Raw genomic sequence first — 14,480 nt, 5'->3', positions numbered from 1 at the left:
CCAGAAAATATTTTTTAAAATAAGAAAAAATAATCTCAATACAATCACACTTTTATTTTTCAGTTTATTTTCTTACTCTTTTCTAGTCCATGCTTTAAAATCCTTTATATTTTTTTCTCTTATAAAAGTAATAAGTACTCATAATTTTGTAAACTAGAGAAGACTACTCTCTCTCTTTTTTTTTTTTTTTTTTGAGACGGAGTCTTGCTCTGCCGCCCAGGCTGGAGTGCAGTGGCCGGCTCTCAGCTCACTGCAAGCTCCGCCTCCCGGGTTCACGCCATTCTCCTGTCTCAGCCTCCCGAATAGCTGGGACTACAGGCGCCCGCCTCGTCGCCAGGCTAGTTTTTTGTATTCTTTAGTAGAGATGGGGTTTCGCCGTATTAGCCAGGATGGTCTCGATCTCCTGACCTCGTGATCCGCCCGTCTCGGCCTCCCAAAGTGCTGGGATTACAGGCTTGAGCCACCGCGCCCGGCCAAGACTACTCTCAATACCCTAGCACAATTGCCTTTTTTGCATATACTTGAAAAAGAAACAATCCTGAGATAACTAAAATTGGATCATGCTTTCAGGTGCTCCGAATCCTGACCAGCACTGCTAGAGTGTTATGGTCAGGAACAAGGACTCTGAAGCCAAAGTGCTGGGCTCCAATCACATAAATGGCTCCAATGAGCTGTGCAGCCTCAGGTAGCTGTGCTCCTGCTCCATTTTCCTCATCTATAAAACAGACAATAAATAGGGCCTATCTCACAAGTTTGTTGTGATGATTAGTAAGCAAAGCGCCTGAAGAGTACCTGGCTGCTAAAAGTATGTACTACTGAATTTGCTTTTTAATTTTTGTTACTGGTTCTTTTTTTCTTCACATTATTTTTTCTTTTCTTTTTTCCCCAGAGATAGGATCTCAGGCTGGATTGCAGTGGTATGATCATAGTTCACTGCAAACTCAAGCTCCCAGACACAAGGGATCTTCCTGCCCCAGCCTTCCAAGTAGCTAGGACTACAGGCACACGCCACACCTGCTTCTTCTTTTTTTTTTTTGGTGTAAATGAGGTCTCAAATTCCTGGCCTCAAGTGATCCTCCTGCCTTAGCCTCCCAAAGTACTTGGAATTACAGGCATGAGCCACCACGCCTGTCCTACGTCACACTATTTCTTAAGCAACCTATGTTATGAAAAAAATATGACATTGCCATTGCTAGGAAGGTTAAGGCAGGAGGACTGCTTGAGCCCAGGAGTTTGAGGCTGCAGTGAACTGTGATCCACTGTACTCCAGTCTGGACAACAGAGTGAGACCCTGTCTTTTTTTGGTCAGACATTTATGACTGCGTTATATCATAATATCTAGCATGGATGTACTATCATTCATTTAACCATTTCCACATCACTGGACATCAATTGTCTGTGATGATGATGATGATGATGATGATGATGATGATTTTTGAGACAGAGTCTCAGTCTGTCACCCAGGCTGGAGTGCAGCAATGTGATCCTGGCTCACTGCAACCTCTGCCTCCCAGGCTCAGCCTCAGCCTCCCAAGTGGCTGGGATTACAGGCACCCACAACCACGCCCAGCTAATTTTTGTTTGTTTATTTATTGAGACAGAGTCTCACTCTGTCAAGTAGGCTGGAGTGCAGTGGCATTAGCTCATTGCAATCTCTGCCTCCCAGGTTCAAGCAATTCTCCTGCCTCAGTCCCCAAGTAGCTGGGACTACAGGTGCACACAACCACGCCCAGCTAATTTTTGTATTTTTAGTAGAGATGGGGTTTCAGTATGTTGGCCAGGCTGGTCTCGAACTCCTGACCTTAAGTGATTTGCCTGCCTCAGCCTTCCAAAGTGCTGGGATTATAGGCGTGAGCCACCATGCCTAGTGATTTTAATTATTATAAATAATCCTATTTAAAAAAATGTTCCCTATTTTTTCTTTCTTTTTAACCATCTAGGGAAAGATATCTAGCACAAGGACTACAAAAATAGAGCTTTTGAACTTTCAAGGGCTCCTGATTTATACTGCAAAAGTGCTTTACAGAAAGGCGACACTGATCCCGAGTCCTGCTTGTGTGGTCAGGATGCCAGTCTCACTACATCCCTGCCAATATTAGCTTTTCTTTAACATTGACAATTTTTTTTTTTTTTTTTTTTTTTTTTTTTTTTTTTTTTTTTTTTTTGAGACAGAGTCTTATCTGTTGCCCGAGCTGGAGTGCATTGGCATATTCTTGGCTCACTGCAACCCCCACCTCCCGGGTTCAAGCGATTCTCCTGCCTCAGCTTCCTGAGTAGCTGAAATTACAGGTGTGAGCCACCACGCCTGGCTAATTTTTGTATTTTCAGTAGAGCTGGGGTTTCACCACACTGGCCAGGCTGGTCTCGAACTCCTGACCTCAAGTGATTCACCTGCCTCAGCCTTCCAAAGTGCTGGGATTATAGGCGTGAGCCACTGCACCAGGTGGTGTTAAACTATGGTGTTTAACAGCTGTATAACATTCCATCAGACACATGTCATTCACTGATTTGTCATTCACTGAGTTATACATTTAAGATGCAATTTTAACCAGTAAGAAAATGGTAGTAAGATCTGAAGGAAGGCTCCATAGGCTTGTCATATTTTAGATTATTTCATTAGGGTTAATTCTCAGAAGTGGGAATACAAGGCGAAAGGTTTGTTCGAATATTAATAGAGCAACGGTACCTAAAAAAATTAGTATCACAAGTGTGTGACTCCTGCCTGACAGAGTGCTCTGAGGATAGGGCCACACCACACATCCACTGCTGTCTCCTTTTCTGGCGCTAGCACAGCTGTCAGGGAGTCTGTTTTCAGCATATCCACAATGAATTTATTTCCTTGAGCACCCTGCATTATTACTAGACACAAAGCCATCAAGAGCCAAAGGGCTACGAACTGCCCAGAGTAACAATGTGAGGGGCATGGCGGCAAGGAAAACACTAACATTAAAGGGAGAATGTTGGCAAGTAAATTTTATCTGTCTGCCAATTTGTAACGGAAATTAGTGTTCTACTTTCTAGAATATACTTTTCTTCAGAGGTAAATAATCAAACCGTGAACCAACCTTTGTACCACTACAGTTTATAGTTCAAAAGATGTAAACATAATAGCCATCTGAGATAAAAGAAAATGGCTCCTTTGGGAGAAAGCTGGGTGTACCTAAAGGGTGCACCCAGCACCCTTTTATAAAAGTTCATAAATTTTATCATTTTATATTCATATAAAATATGAAAATATAAAATATATACTGTAGATATATTCATATAATAATAAAACTAGAAACTACCTGCACTATTCTGCATCTACTAAATGATTGCTAGAGGGACTCACACTACCAAAGTTTTCTCAATAGGAACAAGACCAGGGTCCTGCTGTCACTTACGGTCCCCACGGCCAGCAGTGAGCCTGGCATGGTGGAGGCCCTCAAACAGTATCTGCTCAGGAGGTGCAGAAGTATAGCCCATTTGGGAAGGACCCAGTTTGATTTTAGAAGCAACATTTCTTAGTTTTAGAGGTCATGCTTCTATTTGTGGACCATATACTCACTTCAGATTCCATTTAAACATTTCAAAATACTATCGGGTTCAAAATGTACATGCTTGTTTTATTATACACATCCCTCGGTTATTTCTATTCTTTATCCAGTTCTTGGTTTTTTTTTTGTTGTTGTTGTTGTTGTTCGTTTTTGAGACAGTCTCACTCTGTTGCCTAGGCTGGAGTGCAGTGGCATGATTATGGCTCAATGTAACCTCAACCTCCCAAGCACAAATGATCTTCCTGCCTCAGCCTCCTGAGAAGCTGGGACCACAGGCATGTGCCACCACACCCAGCTAATTCTTCTGATTTTTGTAGAGATGAGATCTTACTAGGTTGCCCAGACTGGTCTTGAACTCCTGGGCTCAGGTGATCCTCCTGTGTTGGCCTTCCAAAGTATTGGGGTTATAGGTGTGAGCCACTGAGCCTGGTAAGCTCTTGTTTCTGGTTCTGGTAATGACCTGTGGCATGGCAAGGGCTGGCTGTGAGGAGCCCTTTCCAGGCTGTCTGAAGATGGCTTACCAATGTTAACTGAATCTTCCCAGTCTTCCAGCACTTCAGTGACAATAAGCACATAGACATACGTCCTGTGCTTCCTCTCCTGGTTCTGAAGGGCAAAGAGAGAAGGACAGAGAGAGTTTTTCCTTTGAAAGCTGGAATTATTTAAATGAAACACACTCTTAAGCATATGTCCAGAGAGCTTAGACACAAAGATTCTAAACTTTTACTTTTTATGGTCCTACATGATTTAAAACAGGCCACACTTGAATTTGAGGGTGTGCTCTTTGCCTGGACTTCTAAAACCAAGTATTTATATTGTTTTTTCCTCCCCTTCCCCTAAAGACAACTTCACAGGAATGCTGTGACTCCTCAAGAAAAAGGCATCATGTAAATTTAACTAGCTAGAACACCAGGGAAAGGACTGTCGACCGGTGGGCCACCACAGAGGTCTCAAACTTCAGTGACCCCAGCAAGGCAAACAAGCTGAGTGTGACACACACACACACACACACACACACACACACACACACACACACACACCCCTTTTCCCACTAACCCCACTTACCTTTTTGAGAGAGGGCCTTACTTTGTCACCCAGAGTGGAGCACAGTGGCATGATCATGGCTCTTCCTGAGCTTCTTGAGTAGCTGGTAGAGGCACGCACCACCATGCCCGGCTAATTTTTGCATTTTTAGTAGAGACAGCGTTTCACCATGTTGGCTAGGCTCGTCTCAAACTCCTGACCTCAAGTGATCCTCATGCCTGGGCCACCCAAAATGCTGGGATTACCTATGTGAGCCACCATGCCCAGTCAATTTTTGTATTTTTTTTTGTAGAGACAGGATTTCACCATGTTGGCCAGGCTAGTCTTAAACTCCTAGGCTCAAGCGATCCTCCCATTTTGGCCTCCCAAAATGCTGGGATTACAGGCATGAGCCACAGTGCCCAGCCACCTTTTAAAAAATTTTATTTATTGCCAGGGGCGATGGCTCATGTTTATAATCCCAGCACTTTGGGAGGCCAAGGTGGGCGGATCACCTGAGGTCAGGAGTTCCAGACCAGCCTGGCCACCATGGTGAAACCCTGTCTCTACTAAAAATACAAAAATTGGCCAGATGTGGTGGTGGGCACTTGTAATCTCAGCTACTTGGGAGACTGAGACAGGAGAATCGCTTGAACCTAGGAGGCAGAGGTTGTGGTGAGCCGAGATCGTGCCATTGCACTATAGCATGGGTGACAGAGCAAGAGTCTGTCTCAAAAAAAAAAAAAAAAATTTATTGACATATCTATTTTTTCATTAGAGATCTTTCTTCTGATATTTTTATTTTTTAAACTTTTTGTAGAGATAGAGTCTCACTCTCTTGCTCAGGTTGGTCTTGAACTTCTACCCTCAAGAGATTGTCATGCGTCAGCTTCCCAAAATGCTGGGATTACAGGGGTGAGCCACCATTCATGCCCAGCATCTGCTCATCTTTATTTCTCCTGATTTCTCTTTTTTCCCTGCCTTCTTTCAAATTTGTATCACAGCTTATTTCCTTGTTTTTCCTCTCTTTGTTATAGTTACTTATCTTCTATTTTTCTTGTCTCTCTACACTCAGCTACCCTTCCTCCTACCTTGGTAGGAGAGGAAGAAAGGGAGGAATGGGGTAAAATAATACTTACAAATAATTCTAGTAGTTTAGGGGACAAGACTATGGGATTTCTTTCTTTCTTTTTGTTTTAAAGCATGTTATCCTCTGTTGGTGCTGCTTTCTTTAAAAAACTCACCGAGGTTGGGCATGGTGGCTCACGCCTATAATCCCAGCATTTTGGAAGGCTGAGGCAGGAGGATCGCTTAAGCGCAGGAGTTTGAGACCAGCCTAGGCAACATGGCAAGACCCTGTCTCTACAAAAAATTTGAAAATTTAGAAGACATGCTGGTGTGTTCCTGTAGTCTCACCTACTTGGGAGGCTGAAGCAGGAGACTGCTTGAGCCCAGGAGTTCAAGGCTGCAGTGAGCTATGACTATGCCACTGCACTCCAGCCTGGGCGACAGAGCAAGACCTTATCTCAAAAAGTTAAAAATAACTAAAAGAAAACAAAACAAAAAAAACTCGTTGAAACAGAGATGGCATTTTCCCTATGTTAATATCTGTGTGGTTATTAATACATATCATTTGTACCAAAGGTTTTAACAGACTTACCTCAAAAATTCCAACTAATCTTCCCAATGTCCCTTTTACTCCAGCCTGGAAAGTGAAAAGAAGAATTAATGCACTGATAGTATTATATTGCTGGTCTCATTCTGAGTCTTCTTAAGCAATTTATAAAATAGAAACAAAAAACAAGAGGACACAGCTTGGGCAGACTCCACACCTGTGAAGTGATACCAGTGTTTCCTATGTGTCACAGACTGCTAACAGCAGCGTATGCTCTGGGAAGTTAGAATGCCTTTCATTTCTTCTGGTCTCTCTCCCTACTGCAAAGCTAGCTAAACCTAGCAAGATAATCAGGCCATGAAGCCACCATACCAAAAATATTTTGAGGTATTGATTACTTCAGGTCAGGCACTGCCACTTTGGGAGGTTGAATTGGGAGGATCACTTGAGGATAAAAGTTCAAGATCCACTTGGGCAACATAGTGAGACCCTGCCTCTAAAAATTTGTTTTTAAATTAGCCAGTCATGGCAGCATGTGGCTACAGTCCCAGCTACTGGGGAGGCTGAGGTGAGAGGATCACCTGAGCCCAGGAGTTCAAGGTTGCAATGAGCTATGACTACACCTCTGCACTCCAGCCTGGGTGACAAAGTGAGACCATGTCTCAAAAATAATTAATTAATTAATTAATTGGTCAGGTACTATGGCTCACACCTGTAATCCCAGCACTTCGGGAAACTGAGGCAGGTGGATCACTTAAGCTCAGGAGTTCAAGACCAGGCTGGGCAACATGGTGAAACCCTGTCTCCACAAAAAACACAAAAATTAGCTGGGTGTGATGGTGCATGGCTGTAGTTCCAGCTACTCGGGAGGCTGAGGTGGGAGGGTTGTTTGGGTCCAGAAGGTGGAGGTTGCAGTGAGCCGAGATCACACCACTGCACTCCAGCCTGGGTGACAGAGCCAGACCCTGTCTCTAAATACATACATACATACACAGATTACTTCATTCACTTATTCATTCAACAAATATACACTAAATGCCTAATCTGAACCAGAAAACAGTATATGTGCCAGAGGTATAACAATGAATCGGCTAGAATGCAAGATCCCATGAGATTAAGACCCTTGTGTGACTTGGCTGTCCGTATACAATATGCTGGAAGAGAGTTCAGCACCCTGCAAGAACTCAGGAAAGCCTAGATCAATAAGCACATAAACATGGTAATTCTGCTATGGGTAAGTATCATGACAGAAATACACAGAGTGATGACAAGAAGTGGCAGGGAGAGGGGCAACTTCAGTGGTCAGACGTTTTTTTTTGGGGGGGGGGGAAATGGAGTCTCGCTCTGTCACCCAGGCTGGAGTGCAGTGGTGCAATCTTGGCTCACTACAACCTCTGCCTCCCAGGTTCAAGCGATTCTCCTGCCTCAGCCTCCCAAGTAGCTGAGACTACAGGCGCCCCGCCACCACACCAGGCTAATTTATTTTTATTTTTATTTTGTATTTTGAGGAGAGATGGGGTTTCACTATGTTGGCCAGGCTGGTCTCGAACTCCTGACCTTGTGATCCACCCACCTCGGCCTCCCAAAGAGATGGGATTACAGGCGTGAGCCACCATGCCCGGCCTAGACCTTCTTAATATATACTTTTGTTTTTTTCTTTTCCTTTTCTGAGACAGAGTCTCACTCTGTCACCCAGGCTGTAGTGCAGTGGTGCAATCTTGGCTCAGTGCAACCTCTGCTTCCCAGGTTCAAGCAATTCTACCGCCTCAGCCTCCCAAGTAGCTGGGACTACAAGTGTGTGCCACCAAGCCCAGCTAATTTTTCTATTTTTGGTAGAGACAGGGTTTCACCATGTTGGCCAGGCTGGTCTTGAACTCCTGACCTCAGGTGATCCGCCCGCCTCACCATCTCAAGTAGCTGGGACTACAGTCGTATGCCACCACACCCAGCTAATCAAAAAAAATTTTTTTTGTAGAGACAAGATCTTGTTGTGTTGCCCAGGCTAGTCTCAAACTCCTAGCCTCAAGCAATCCGCCCACTGTGACCTCCCAAAGTACAGGAATAACAGTTGTGAGCCATTGTGCCTGGCCTGGATGACATATTTTGAAATTAATTTTTGCTAATTATCTGTCAATGAACTCTGTTCTTTTCTCTTGCCAACATGTCTGCTTTCTCTACCATTTTATATTCATCTACCCACGTGGCTTTTGGTCTACTTGAATGGAAATGTCTGCCTTTCCTTAAATAAGAAAATAGTAAGTTGCTTCTCTCTATTTTTAGAAATAACTGCCCTCCACAGTCAGTTAAAACTAGCTAGCTTATACTTCATGAATAATACACAAGCTGCCAGGCCAGCCTGAGTTGGAAAGCCATTTCTGTACTCTGATCCCAGGCAGCCTGAACATACTCCGCTCATCTCCTGAGACATGTCACCTGTGCTCCTGCCACAAGCCTCCACTGAGGGTCTGGGAGGAGAGCTGTTGGGGCAGATGAGGGCCTTGGGGGACAGAGGTAAGAAAAAAAAATTTTTTTTTTTTTTAAACTCTTGTTGCCCAGGCTGGAGTGCAGTGATGCGATCTCGGCTCACTATAACCTCTGTCTCCTAGGTTCAAGCAGTTCTCTTGCCTCAGCCTCCCGAGTAGCTGGGACTATAGGTGCATTACAGGTGCACACCACCACACCCAGCTAATTTAAAAATATATATATTTTTAGTAGAGACAGGGTTTCACCATATTGGCTAAGCTGGTCTTGAACTCCTGACCTCATGATCTGCCCGCCCCGGCCTCCCAAAGTGCTGGGATTACAGGCGTGAGCCACTGCACCCGGCCCGAGAAAAGATTTAAGAGGCCATCATTCATCTTTCTCCTCCGCAAAGGAGAGAGAGAGAGAAAGCATTCTCTTTAGCAGCTACTATCCAATTATTTTTTTCTTAAAGAAACTAGAAGTTTATAAAACAATCTCCAAACTTTTAGGGCACAAATCAACTTAATATTATGACAACTCAATATAATTCATTTAAAACCTTTGTTTGGCTGGGCACGGTAGCTCAAGCCTATAATCCCAGCACTTTGGGAGGCCCAGGCAGGTGGACTGCTTGAGACCAATAGTTCGAGACCAGTCTGGGCAATAAGGTGAAACCCCATCTCTACAAAATACAAAAAATTAGCTGGGCATGGTGGCACATGCCTATAGTCTCAGCTACTCAGGAGGCTGAAGTGGGAGGATCACCCAAGTCCAGAAAGTCAAGGCTGCAGTGAGCCACAATCGCACCACCGCACTCCAGCCTGGGCAACAGAGACACCTTGTCTCAAAAAAACAAAACAAAATAACTTCAAAACACAAAACTTGCCGGGCACGGTGGCTCAAGCCTGTAATCCCAGCACTTTGGGAGGCCGAGGCGGGTGGATCACGAGGTCAGGAGATCGAGACCATCCTGGCTAACATGGCAAAACCCCGTCTCTACTAAAATACAAAAAACTAGCGGGGCGTGGTGGCGGGTGCCTGTAGTCCCAGCTACTCGGAGGCTTAGGCAGGAGAATNCCCAAGTCCAGAAAGTCAAGGCTGCAGTGAGCCACAATCGCACCACCGCACTCCAGCCTGGGCAACAGAGACACCTTGTCTCAAAAAAACAAAACAAAATAACTTCAAAACACAAAACTTGCCGGGCACGGTGGCTCAAGCCTGTAATCCCAGCACTTTGGGAGGCCGAGGCGGGTGGATCACGAGGTCAGGAGATCGAGACCATCCTGGCTAACATGGCAAAACCCCGTCTCTACTAAAAATACAAAAAACTAGCGGGGCGTGGTGGCGGGTGCCTGTAGTCCCAGCTACTCGGAGGCTTAGGCAGGAGAATGGCGTGAACCCTGGAGGCAGAGCTTGCAGTGAGCCGAGATCGCGCCACTGCACTCCAGCCTGGGCGACACAGCGAGACTCCGCCTCAAAAAAAAAAAAAAAAAACACAAAACTTTCGTTTAGTAATAGTAACCTCTGCATTTGACACCAACATGTGTCTATGATTCACTCTGTATCAGATGCAGTTAAGAAAAATGTAAAAGTACGTATCTGAGATAGACACAAATGTGTAAAATCTAGTGTAAGTCAAATTATGCTGCCATTTGTGCACCAACATTTCAGTGGTATTTTTCACTTCCAATTAGTCTTCCAACTTGTAGAACGTAGAAAGTAATGATATTTGTTTGTTTAAAGAGGTGGTGTCTATGTTGCCCAGGCTGGCCTCAAACTCCTGGGATCAAGCAATTCTCCTGCCTCAGCCTCCTGAGTAGTTGGGATTACAGATGCATGCCACCACACAGGGCTAATGATAGTTTATATTTGTCCCTTAGCCTTTCTTTCATAGCATTTATGGGATCTAATTAGCAGAATCTATTTAATGTGACCTTACCAATAATTCTACAGCATAAAGCAAATAAATATTTCCCTATTTACCAATTTTAGAAATTGGAATTCAGCATTTTTCTCAGGAAGAGGTTCCCCCTTTAGTAAAAGGATTTCAGTTCTTTAAGGTCATAGTGCTGACAAAAAAGAAAAATTTCTCACAGGCAAAGGTTCTCCCAGTTTACCTTAGCTATCTTACTTTTTCACAATTTTCCCAGACTCAATGTCCAACTTTCATCTCCTAGTTTTTTCTCAAATGCTGCCACAAGCAATCTGAGAGTGGGTTATTTTTATCTGTCACATGATTCCTGCATGCAGGTCGGGATATGTGTCAGGGCCACATCTGACAGATATTTGGCTCACACATTTGGGGATAAGATTAAATTCAGGGATATATTAAATTTGGTCCCATAAGGATGCTGGTATGGATCTGTCTTTTGCAAAATCATATGAAAGCAGTTACAATTTCAATCTATATGTCAAAAGCCACTAATCTGGAGAGGGAGTCTTTATTTAAAAGTCCATCTTAGTAGAGATAGTTCTTTCACCCTTTTCTAGTACTTTAGGCCTGGTTAACAAAAATAATCTGAACAATTGCCTACCGTTTCTCTTTTTTTTAAGACACAGGGTCTCAGTCTGTCACCCAGGCTAGGGCACATGGTCATAGCTCACTGCAGCCTTGAACTCCTGGGCTCAAGTGATCCTCCTGTCTTAGCTTCCCAAGTAGCTGGGGCTACAGGCATGTGCCACCACAACTGATACTTTCTTAATTTTTTTTTGTAAGGCCAGGTGCGGTGACTCACGCCTGTAATCCCAGCACTTTGGGAGACTGAGGCCGGTGGATCCCCTGACGTCAGGAGTTTGAGACCAGCCTGGTCAACATGGCGAAACCCCATCTCTACTAAAAAGACTAAAATTACCGGGTTGTGGTAGACGCCTGTAATCCTAGCTACTCAGGTGGGTGAGGCAGGAGAATCATTTGAGCCCAGGAGGCGGAGACTGCAGTGAGCCAAGATTGTGCCACTGCGCTACAGCCTGGGCGACACAGCGAGACAGGGTTTCGCTGTGTCGCCCAGCTGGTCTTGAAATCCTGGTCTCAAGCGATCTTCCCACCTTGGTCTCCCAAACTGCTGGGATTACAGGTGTGAGCCACCTGCCCGGCCCTGCTTTTTTAAGAGAAAAAAAACACAAGTGTCTCTTTTTCCTTTGAGGTGTTCTACTGGGATTGAGGTATTTCTCTGGAAAGGGCTGGATCTCATCTTGCTCTGTGGCAGTCTCCCCGTATACGTACAAAAGCTTAGGCAGAGGCACTAATGTGGGTGATGGCCCTTTGAACCTGTGCCTAAAATGATCTACCACAAGGAATCCTGACTTTGTTGGCACAAAGTGGACCGTCATCTTCCGTAACCAGCTTTTCACTCTACAGTAGACATTTTGACCAACACTGATGTCGGCTCAGCCCACAGGCATTCCCCTTCCCTTGCTGCTACCAGGGAGACCCAGATTCTGTCCAGGTGGGGGCTGTGACGTACTTTCAGAAGGCATACCTAAGCAAGGCATAGGAAATTCTGCTCCCCTCTGCAGGGACTGCTTCACGGGTGTTGTATGTTCAACAGCTCCTTAGAGGCTGTCTCTCAGGGACTTCTGGAAAAGATCTCCCACCACGATAAAAAGACTGCACAAAAAGAAACTCTGTACTTCCTTGTCAAGTAGGGATGTGAAAGCTGGAGCTGCTACCATCATCTGATCATAAGGGGAAGGCCAAAGAAATCTAGTGAGAAGCTGACCCAGCACCCTGATGCTGTGGAGCTGTGAAGCAATGAGGTAATAACGGCCAATGTCTGGGCCCTTCATGTTTCTCACATAACTGATGATGCTGAAGCCACTTTTAGATAGGTGTTCTGTTATTATTCGCAGCTGAAAGGTTCCTGCTACTTGTTCCCTTGATTTACAAGGCAGTTGTCTGAGAAGACCAAGAAGTGTATTCCCTACTCCCTGCAAGAGACAACTACTCACCTGAAAATGGTGTTTATCATTCTCTTGCATGTTTTTATACTTTTACTACTTGGGTATGTATCCACTATTAACAGTATTTGTGCAAGTTTCTCTACTGAATTAAAAAAAGGTATTTTACCTTCTATAACTTTTTCCCTCACTATTATGTTTCAGAGTTTTAGCTATATTGACACATGTAGTTCTAGGTAATTCATTTTAATTGTTGAACAGTTATCTATTTTAGGAATTTACCATAATTTATTAATCCACTCACTTGTCAGTTTACTTCTGCTATTATCAAAAATGCTGCAAAAAATTCTCTTGTAGATCTAATCTATCTCCTCGTTGTCAAGTGAAAGAGTTTCTCTGAGATTTACACTAAAAGTCAAATTTCTCAGTCACAGAGGATAAGTACCTCCAGATATTTTCAAGTTGGTCTCTTTTGGTAGATCAACTGCAGATATGGTGACCACTCTCCACCTCTCCCTACATCCATATCCTTTGACATGTAATTCTGCAGCTCTACCTATCAAGGGATAGAATCTCCTTACCCATCCCTACATCTAGGCTTGCCTTGTGTCTTGCTTCGGCCAACAGAATGTAGAAGAATGGTTTACCAGGTCCAAGCCTAGGCCTCAAGAGGCCTTGTAGTTTCCACTTTTCCTCCTGGAACTCTGCCATCGGCATATGAATAAGCCTGAGCTTAGGCTCCTAAAGGATGAAAGACCACAGCTGTCTAGGCTGAGTGGCCTACAGCCAGCTAACCTCCAAACTGTGTGAGAGCATAGCCAAGATCAGCAGAGTTGCCTACTTAACTCAGAGCTGGCTGCAGATATCTGAATAGTCCAGCTGCCACCAGAAGTTGACCTTGGCTTGTAAGTAGTAATGTGTACTCTTTAAAGCCATTGCATTTTGGAATAGTTTGTTATACAGCAAACTGATACACTCTCCAAAGTACACAGGCAGTGTATGAGGTGCCATCACTCTTGTTCTTCAATACTTAATATTTGTTGTTAGCCATTTTCCCTCCCCACTTTTGGGTCAATATAATGAGCGCGAAATTGTATTACATTATTTTTTAACTGAAATTGTGTGCTTTTTCCTACTTTAGTGAACATTCAGATTTCCTCTTTGGAGAATTATACATTCATATTCTTATTTGACAGGTGACCATCATAATGAATCTGCAGTTCTTTGTGTCTTTATTAATTAATTTATTTTTTTGAGACCAGTCTCTATAGCTCAGGCTGGAATGCAGTGGTGCAATGATGGCTCATTGCAGCCTCAACCTCCCAGGCTCAAGCAATCCTCCTGCCTCAGCCTCCTGAGTAGCTGGGACTATAGGCACATGCCATCACAACTGGCTTTTTTTTTTTTTTTTTCTGTAGAGATGAGGTTTTGCCATGTTGCCCAGGCTGGTCTCAAACTTCTGGGCTCAGACTATTCTCCCATTTCAGCTTCCTTCTTGATACTTATGCTTTATGCTCTGGTAAATATTTTCTCCCAATCTGGCACTTGTCTTTTACCCTTGTTTACAATGTTCTTTCCTGAGCATGTTTTATTAGACACAGTTTATTTTACTTATCTTTACCTTTTGTGTTAGCTATCTTGTTTAAGAAACACATCCCTGGCTGGGTGCGGTGGCTCATGCCTGTAATCCCAGCACTTTGGGAGGCCAAGGTGGGCAGATTGCCTCAGTTCAGGAGTTCCAGACCAGCCTGGGCAAAATGGTGAAATCCGTCTCTACTAAAATACAAAAAATTAGCCCGGCGTGGTGGCATGTGCCTGTAGTCCCAGCTACTTGGGAGGCTGAGGCAGGAAAATTGCTTGAACCCGGGAGGCAGAGATTGCAGTGAGCCGAGATTGTACCACTGCACTCCAGCCTGGGTGACAGAGTGACACTCTGTCTCAAAAAA

At 44.2% G+C, this 14,480-nt stretch overlaps 1 protein-coding gene across 1 annotated transcript in view; it reads right to left on the bottom strand.

Moving 5' to 3' along the window:
• Nucleotides 1–14,480, bottom strand: part of NUDT3 (nudix hydrolase 3) — a 130,499-nt gene that overhangs the window by 12,717 nt on the left and 103,302 nt on the right. The window contains exons 3-4 of the mRNA XM_017853581.1: nt 6,220–6,264; nt 4,058–4,142 (exon numbers count right to left, since the gene is read on the bottom strand). Of these exons, the coding sequence (XP_017709070.1) occupies nt 4,058–4,142; nt 6,220–6,264 (130 nt within the window). The remainder of the gene's footprint in view (nt 1–4,057; nt 4,143–6,219; nt 6,265–14,480) is intronic.

This window comes from Rhinopithecus bieti, unplaced genomic scaffold, assembly GCF_001698545.2.
Source record: "Rhinopithecus bieti isolate Rb0 unplaced genomic scaffold, ASM169854v2 scaffold_36553, whole genome shotgun sequence".
NCBI classification, from domain to species: domain Eukaryota; kingdom Metazoa; phylum Chordata; class Mammalia; order Primates; family Cercopithecidae; genus Rhinopithecus; species Rhinopithecus bieti.
Note: the sequence above shows the minus strand (reverse complement) of the source record. Positions and strands in the feature narration are given on the sequence as shown.